Raw genomic sequence first — 8,825 nt, 5'->3', positions numbered from 1 at the left:
GACAGAAAAAACTACTTCTTTTATCACAGGTAGAAAACATGAAGATCAGAATTGGCACCAATTTAAGAACAATTTAACAGAAGACACGACACAATTTCATGTAAGAAGCACTCAGGTGTTAGCTCTGAGCTGTCAGATGTTGGTATTGCACACTCAGGGCAGAAGCATTTCAAGCTGCGAGCAGAACCTCAGAGGGTGGAATCCGAGCCCGTTTCAGAAACATCGTTTCCTCCTTAGAGAAGCTCGTGACAGGGATGGTCAGCTGAAAAATACTCCTGACGTTGCATTCCTGCACCCACTGCATGACATCTCAGGGATTCACTAGTTGCCCGTGGGCGGGACGTTTTCATGGAGGTACTGCAGAGCCAGATCCGTCCACTTCATTTCTTGCTCTTTCACCGACTCGGTTGTGCCGCCGTTGTCTTGCTCTGGTTCAGGAAGCTCGTTCTGAGAACAGAACAGAACAGAGGAACAATGCACCCCACACATAACGCTTCCTGGGATGACCAGGTTCCTATGGCTCCATATGGATAAATACAGAACTCCACAAATGAGGCTGGAGGGTGCCCCTGAACAGTACGTACCATGTGTAACGATCTACTTAACACTAAGCCCAGTTATGAGCAATATTCTTCCCTCCTGAACACAGTGCCTAATCTGAAAGGCAGACTGGCTTCCCAGGACCCTGGGCACTCGCTATGCACTTGGACCACACACACAGCGAAGAAGAATCTATAGCAAAGTAAGTAAATACTACTTTGCTACAGTTATTCCACTGCTTGTTTCTGACACATTTCTTTTGGCAACAGCTGCTGTTAGGATGACTGCAATGTGTTACTTTCCCATGGCTGGTGAGAGCTCCTTCCTTTCTACGTGCCGAGCTCACCTGTGGCTGAGCTCTACCAGCAGCCAAAGTCAGAAATCCCTACCAGGTGCCACACAATGCTGCTCATGACACAGTAAGGAATCATAGAATCACAAAATCACAGAGGTTGGAAGGGACCTGGAGAGCTCATCAGGTCCAACCCCCTGCCAAAGCAGCTCCCTAGGACAGGTCACACAGGTCAGCATCCAGACGGGGCTGGAATATCTCCAGAGATGGAGACTCCACACCCCCCTGGGCAGCCTGTCCCAGGGCTCCCTCACTGGGAAGAAGTTCTTCCTCAGATTGGGCAGAACTTCCTGTGCACTGAAAAGGGGCTGGCCATTTCCCCCTGCATCCCATACTTAAGATATTTATAAACATTAATAAGGTCCCCCCTTAGTTTTCTTTCTCCAGGCTGAACAGCCCCAGCTCACTCAGCTTTTCCTCACAGGGGAGATGCTCCAGGCCCTTCATCATCTCTGTAGCTTTTTTATCCCAGGGAGCCCAGAACTGGACACAATACTCCAGGGAGTTTTGTTTAAGGGAGGTTTCATTTTCCTCCCTTCTACTATTTGTTCTCGGTGTTGCTGTAGCAGTGCAGTCACACAGAGCACATGTGATTCTGTCAGGTTCTGTTTGGGCAAGAATTTCGAGCCCTGAATCCCTGGGAATCCCCACATAAGTGAGACAGAAGTTTTCAGGTTTGAATACAGGGTATGATTCGAGCCTGTCAGAGTTCACATCCATCTCCTGACTGAGCTCAGGACGGGCTCAAATACCACTTTACAACCGCTCTGTTTGCTGCTGAGTAAGTCTGTGAATTTGTGCCAGTTTTTCTATGTGATGAGAGCCAATCCCACCCCTGGGGCTCTTTATACCCACAGCCAGGCCTTTCTTTCTATTGTCAGTTGATGAGGCTTCCTGCGGTATGCCACCGTATGTAGCTCAAGAGATGGCTGAAAGGAAAGAAACAGTCACTTTTGGGCACAGGGTAAAGGCAAACATCAGCCAGCATCTCCTTTGTAATGTTTGGCTGGCCCAGTAAAGGTTATGCTGAGCAAAGTGGGGCTGGGTGTGGGATGTGGGCTCTCATATCTGAGAATCAGAGTTCTGTAAGAGCATTCCCTCAAGCCCATATCTTGGCAGGAAAACTTGGGTGCTGTCTATATGGATTTTGGAGCTGTGTAGCTGCTCCTTGCCCTCTCTGAAAAGACAGAGAGGCTAAAGCTTGAGCCACATCACTGGCCATTTGGAAACGTCTCTGTGCTAAAGGAAACAGCCTATGGATCCCCACGGTCTTAGCATGGAACGAGGAAAGGGAAGGTCCTCCAATAACTCTCCCTTCCCTTGTAGTTCCCAAGTGGCTGAGGAGGACACCAGCTGGGGGACATCTCAGGTTTCCACATGGGGATATGTGGGATCAGAGGTGGCTTTTCCCCAGCTGAACCTCTCTGCCCTGCACAAGCTGCACGAGAAGGCAACTGCCATGCTACAAGCAAGAGTCCTGCTGCAGATGGAGCTTGTTCAGTACTACCCTTGAACTGCCACCAGTTCAGTCAGCCTTGGAAAAGGCTGATTGGGAAGACATCAGCTTCTTTTGATGGAACTTCAGGAAGTGGAAATAAGGTGTAACAAGACTGCAGCTGTTGGCACGAGGCTGATCCTGCTCTACAAACCAACTGGGATCCACTTGAAACACGAATAACCTGAAGGGGAGTCCACAGAGAGAGGACAATTCTACTTCTCCCTGATGCCAAACCCGGACTTGTCCAATGGGAAAGGCGCTCCAGAGGAGATACAGCAACCAGTCAAGGGAAGGGGGAGAGACAAACATCTACATCCTCGTCTGTACACAGAAATGACTGGGATATAGAACAGAAAAAGCATGAGTGGGCTCCATCCTGGGAACCTCTTGGAGAAGTGAGCTGCACGACAAGGTGTACCCTCTGTGCCGCTTCTTGGAAGGGGCTGTGCTAAACACACCCATGATAACTCAGACTGAGAAGCAGCAATTCACCTACCAGGGGGATAGCCACATCCTCGTAGGGCAATTTATCTTCCCTCCACGCATCATCGATCAGGTCCAGGATTCTGCCATCCCTTTGCACTTCGCTGTCCATCGCTGTGGCGGGCGAATACAGCTAAATCTGTGGCACAAAGCAGACGCTGTTGCCCACAGCCCTGTCCCCAGCAGTGTAGCTGGAGTCTGGACAGTGGGCTCGGCTCCAGTTTTGATCCAACTCCAGCTAAAACTTTAATGGAAAAAACCTTGATTTTCCCAACCCACTCAACAGAGGCCTGTGCCCGCAGGGGAGATGTGAACAGCACCCTCTCCCCTCAAGTGCCGGCCCAGGGGTACAGGAACTCGCCCTAGTCACAGAGGTTTATCGGGGTTCGTAGCTACTGAGCTCGGAGAGCCCTTTCGGAGGGAGCCCGGGGACCTCCAGCTCCCAGGCCCCGAGCCCCGCGCTGGAGGGCTGCCGCTTGCCGCCTGCCCGCGCTCAGCCCCGCGCCTCACCGCGCCTCTGGGAGGCCAGGAACGCCTCGCAGCAACACCCGAGGGCCCAAGAGGCGCTGCCGAAACCCCGGAGCGGCTCAAACCGGGGGCAAACGAGAGCCGCCTCCCCCCTCAGCCGCTCCCAGGGCTCCCCCGCGACCCCCCCCGGGGAGTGCTCTGCAAGGCCACCGGCCCGGGGAGCCCGCCGGGGCCAGGGCTGGGGACGCCAGGGAGGGCGCGCCCGGCTCCGCGCTGCGCCTTGCCTTAGCGCCCGGAGCTGCGGGTGGGGATGGCCGCTGGGAAAGGGCCTGAGCGCCTCCCAGCCCCGCTAACCGGGGCGACGCGGGGTCCGGTCCCGTCCCATCCCTCCCGCTACCCGCGCCTTACCCAGCCCATCGCCGGGAGGCGGCCTCAGCGCCGGCAGTGCGCAGGCGCAGCTCCCGCGCGTGCGCGGTGCTCGTCGTCATGGCGGCTCCGGTGTTGGTGTCTCGTTAGGTTGGCGGCGACGGGAGGCGGGCGGGCCGGCGGCGGGCTGAGAGCGGGGCGGGGAGGGGAGGGAGCCGGCCCGGCGCTAAGTCTCCCCTGGGGCAGGCGCCACTCGCCGCCGGTAAAGGGCGCTGACCGTCACCCCCCCCCCCCGTGCTGGTCACGACCCGCGTCCAGCGGCCGCGGCGCCCGGGCCGGCCCCGGAGCGCGGGCGGGTCGCTCCCCGGGGAGCGGGGCCTGGGCAACGGCGGAGGCGGCGTTCCCAGCGCCTGGGAAGCCGGACCCTCTTTGCCGGTCCTCGGGGGAAGGCCCGGGCCGCGCTGAGCCCCCGTGTGAGCTCCCGCGGAGCTGGCGTTGTGCGGCGGGCCCCGGGCGCGAAGCCAGCCCGCCCCGCTCGGGACGCGTTTGCCGCTCCTGACTCCAGCGCTGCGGTTCCTCCCGCGGGCGGGCTGCGCAGCCCTGTGGGTTCTTCAAACGCTGCCTTTCCCCGCCTTTCCCTCCGGTTTCAGAGGCGGCAGGCCGGCTCTCCTCGCCTCAGCCGCGGCTGAGTCAGCTGTAGCTTGTGCCTCAGGAGCGGCAGGTTCGGGAGCTCAGGATAGGATGTACCGGCAGCAAACCCGCTGTAGCGTCAGTGCTGCCCGTGAGGCTCTTCCCCCGAGCCCCGGTGAGGTGGCAGGTCTGCGGAGCTGGCAGATCTGGGTGTCCTTCCGTAGGGGGCTGCCGAAAGCCCAGCAGGGGTGGGTGTTGTCCGGCTCCTGGCAGCGCTGGAGCTTCCAGGGTTAAACCGGTCCACACATCCCACGGAAAGAGCTGCTGATAACGGGCCTGGGATGCTCTCTGGATTCTCTGTTTGAATTCCAGCAGATGTTCTGTGTGGTAGACAATGAAATCTTCAGTGCTGCCCACTGAAAATGGATTCTGTGTAGGTGTGATTATGAAGCAGAGGTGTGATTGAATGAGGCAGAAGGGCTGCTACTGGCTTATGTCCTCTCTTGCTGCCTGGAGAAGTGTCAGCAGCCCTGGGGACCTGCTCATCTGCTCTCCTCAGCAGCTGTGCCATCAGCAGGGCTGCAGAGATGTTCTGCATACTGATTAATTGCATTAAGCACAGACAGGACCAAAGGGAGACAAACCACTCTATTGGAATAGGAATTATTTCTATCTGTACGTGTGTGGTTTAAAATAGAGCTGGACTCCCAAGGACGGGCTTCAATCTCTCAGTGGGGTTTTAAAATGCAGGATAGAAGCTCTGATGGACGAGCCAGAGAGTAAAGCTGAGTCTGCATTTCTGAAAGTCTCTCTATGACCTGCTGCCCCTGTGTTGATTGCTTGATAAAGCCATGGGGATCTTTGAGCAACCATGCTTTGTATCACCATCTACAACTACCTGAAGGGAGGGTGCAGAGAGGTGGGCGATGGTCTCTTCAGCCAGGGGACAGGAGATGGGACAAGGGGAAATGGCCTCAAGCTGTGCCAGGGCAGGGTCAGGCCAGATGTGAGGGAAAAGTTCTTCCCTGGCAGAGTTGTCAGGGCCTGGCACAGGCTGCCCAGGGAGGGGGCTGAGTCCCCACCCCTGGGTGTGTTTAACAGGTGGGGAGATGAGGTGCTCAGGGATCTGGGTCAGCACAGGACAGGGATGGTTGGACTCCATGATCTTAAAGGTCTTTTCCAACCTGGTGATTCTGTAAATACCTCACACTGTGCCTAGATGTTTTGGAAACAGAAGAGATCCTCCACAGAAAGAAGCAGAAGTGTAGTTTTGTGTCCAGAGGATGAATTCAACCATTTTTATGTTAGAGAGACCCGGTTTTGTGGAGGAGGCACTGAAATAAATTCCACCTATCTGGGTGTGGTTCCCTGGTAACTTTCTGGTCTTGGTCCCCATTTTTGCCTTTGATGTAAACCTTTCTTGCTTCACAAATGCATGAAACGTCTGTGCCTACGCATACATACGTATGTTTGTAACTCAAAGGGTGTTGTTTTTAACTGAGACAGTGTCCTGCTGCTGTAAACCTGGGCAATGTGTTGTCACACCTTCAGGCACCCCAGGAATTTTGGTAGAAAATTCTGGTTCCCTCCATTTGGTAGACACTTGGCTTGTATGTTCATGAGGTTGAGCGCTGTTTTCCTCACCTCTAATTCTGTGCTAATGGTGATTGATTTGGTTTTTAAACATCTTTCCTCTGTTGACTTCTGCTTGTTCTGCAGTTGGATGGAGAAGCAGCCTTGTTCCTGCATCACCATGGGTGACTGCTGCTCTTGTGTGCTTCCCTAGCTGCCGGAGCCACCGGGATTTGGCGATGGAGGCTTTGCTGGAGGGAATGCAAAGGAGCGGGCAGGGGAGGTACGTATGCAGCAGTATCCACCAGGTATTCAGGGGTGTTTAAGTGCTGGCCTTCCCTCCTAATTGGAATCAAACCCTCTGGTATCAGACACAGCTGCCATTCACAGAATCACCAGGTTGGAAAAGACCTTTAAGATCATGGAGTCCAACCGTCCCTGTCCTGTGCTGACCCAGATCCCTGAGCACCTCATCTCCCCACCTGTTAAACACACACAGGGGTGGGGTCTCGGCCCCCTCCCTGGGCAGCCTGTGCCAGACCCTGACAGCTCTTGCAGGGAAGAACTTTTCCCTCACATCTGAGCTGACCCTGCCCTGGCACAGCTTGAGGCCATTTCCCCTTGTCCCATCTCCTGTCCCCTGGCTGAAGAGACCATCAAGACCATCGCCCACCTCTCTGCACCCTCCTGTCAGGTCAGTGGAGGTGGGGAGAAGGTCTCCCTTCAGCCTCCTCTTCTCCAGGCTGAACACCCCCAGCTCCCTCAGCTGCTCCTCAGAGGATTTGCCTTCCAGCCCCTTCCCCAGCCTGGTTGCTCTTCTCTGGACACACTCCAGGACCTCAATGTCCTTCTTATGGTGAGGAGCCCAGAACTGGACCCAGCACTCGAGGTGCAGCCTGGGCTCACCAATGCCACAATTGCTCTGGAGTTTGCTCACACATGTTGGTGGCTAAGTACTGTGCAGCTGGTGCAGGAGCACAGTCACAGGGGGAACTGGCTTTGCAGTTGTCCCTTGCCAGATATTACAGTCTTAATTGTTAGAAACTTAATTTTACGTCTTCCTGAAGACCTTACCTTTGTTGTTGTTGTTGTAAAGCCTTCTTTCCATCTAATACCAGGAGCAGTAGTAACTACAGGTATGAAGAAATATAGGGCTTTTTTTTAAAGAGCCTTTGAAGGTCAGTGAGACGTGACTTTGCAGTCTGGGTTTGTTAAGGCATCTGATTATTTCCTGCTCGTGCTGAAACCGCAGAGTCCTGCTCACCTCTGAAGAATCCTTAATGCTCTCTCTTAGGTGCAAGTGTCTAGACTTCTGGATCCTCAAGAGAGACTGTAATGCCAGTAATGGGGGGAAAAAAATGTTTCTGTGTTAAATAAGCGTGAAGGAAAAGTCACTGATGCCATTTTCATAGTCATCTTTGAGAATGTGACTCAGGTTTACTGAGACCATCTCTTCTAGGGCAAACTGGTGGCAGAAATGAAGTTTAGCTTCATATGAGCAGATGCTCTGAGGGAAATGTTCCTGCTCTGCCTAATGGCTGCTAATGTTTGGTTAACTCACAGGACAGGGTGAACTTCAAATTTAACTGATTTTGGCTCCTTTAAGAAGTTTTCCTTTCCCTATGGAAAGGCTGCCAAGTTGTGAAGCATGCATATGCTCTGGGGGAACAGAGACATTTCAATCCCTTAACCTATTGATTTCCATTTCTTTTCAGTGCTACCTCTTTGGCAGGCAAATTAAAGGGGTAAATATGGTCATGGAGTTCACTGTCCTCCAGGGCTGTATCTCCCCAACCTTAATATTGTCCCTGGCTTAGCAGCATGTGAAGTTTTAGGGGAGTGAGTTGAATTGGCTTCAATAATTGCTGCACCAAATTAGAAGTGGCAGTGTCGCTAGGGGAGAGTGTTCTCCCCCATGGCTTGTGAATGTTTTATTCTTCATTATCATGTTGTCATCCACCCCCCTCTACTTAGGGGGTTGGCTGCATTTGTGATAAACTCCTGTCTTCAGGAGCCGATAGCTTGGCTGGGAGATTTCTCTGCTGACTGAAACTTGGTATAAAATGCCTCTGCCTGGAGAGCAGTTAAAGCAAACACCAAAAAATGGATGAAACATGCTCTGATTTACGTGGATAACGTGTAGGACTGAGCCAGAGGGCTCAGTGTTTATAGGTGCTTGTGAGGGGGCTTGTAGAGAAGACAAACCTCTGCCATCTGCTCTCGTGAGGCCTCAGCTGGAGTCCTGTGTCCAGAGCTGGGCCCCCAATACAAGAAAGATGTGGGGCTGTTGGAGAGGGGTCAGAGGAGCCACGGAGATGATCAGAGGGCTGGAGCAGCTCCCCTATGGAGAGAGGCTGAGGGAGCTGGGCTGGGTCAGCCTGGAGAAGAGAAGGCTGTGGGGGGACCTCATTGTAGCCTTCCAGTCCCTGAAGGGAGCAGAGAAACAGGAGGGGAATCAGCTTGTTAAAGGGTAGATAATGGCAGGACAAGGGGGGTGGATTACAGCTAAAGGAAGAAAGGTTTAAATTAGATATTAGGGGGAAGTTCTTTACAAAGAGAGTGGTGAGGTGCTGGAACAGGCTGCCCAGAGAGGTGGTGGGTGCCCCATCCCTGGGGATGTTCAGGGCCAGGTTGGATGGGACCCTGGGCGACCTTGTGTAGCTGCAGGCGTGGAGGTTGGTGTCCCTGCCTGTGGCAGGGGGGTTGGGACTCTGATCCTTGGGGTCTCTTCCAACCCAGACCAGTCTGTGATTCTCTGACATTTGAAGCATTTAGGTCATTTGGTGTGGCTGGGATTTCACAAGTAATTCCTCACTGGCCATCCCTGAACATAGGTGTGTGCCCAGCACAGGTGCATGCCCTTTGTGTGGAGCAGGATGAGTGCTGCAGCATTACAATTAGCTCTCCCCAAGCCAA

General features: G+C 53.9%; 1 protein-coding gene across 3 annotated transcripts; it reads right to left on the bottom strand.

The window, feature by feature from the left end:
- Positions 1–3,779, bottom strand: ANAPC13 (anaphase promoting complex subunit 13). Of its 3 annotated transcripts, none has more exons than XM_084267563.1 (3): positions 3,750–3,779; positions 2,887–3,012; positions 1–447 (listed from the first exon to the last, which is right to left on the bottom strand). In XM_084267563.1, exons 2-3 carry the CDS (start codon positions 2,983–2,985, stop codon positions 322–324), a joined length of 225 nt encoding a protein of 74 aa, XP_084123689.1. In that variant the 5' UTR covers positions 2,986–3,012; positions 3,750–3,779; the 3' UTR covers positions 1–321. The 3 variants fall into 3 exon arrangements, with proteins under 3 accessions (XP_084123689.1, XP_084123688.1, XP_084123690.1); XM_084267562.1 differs by lacking the exon at positions 3,750–3,779 and adding an exon at positions 3,626–3,724; XM_084267564.1 differs by lacking the exon at positions 3,750–3,779 and having other exon boundaries at positions 2,887–3,240.
- Positions 3,780–8,825: the final 5,046 nt, after the last annotated feature.

Source organism: Gallinula chloropus, assembly GCF_964237585.1.
Source record: "Gallinula chloropus genome assembly, chromosome: 8".
Lineage (NCBI taxonomy): Eukaryota > Metazoa > Chordata > Aves > Gruiformes > Rallidae > Gallinula > Gallinula chloropus.
Note: the sequence above shows the minus strand (reverse complement) of the source record. Positions and strands in the feature narration are given on the sequence as shown.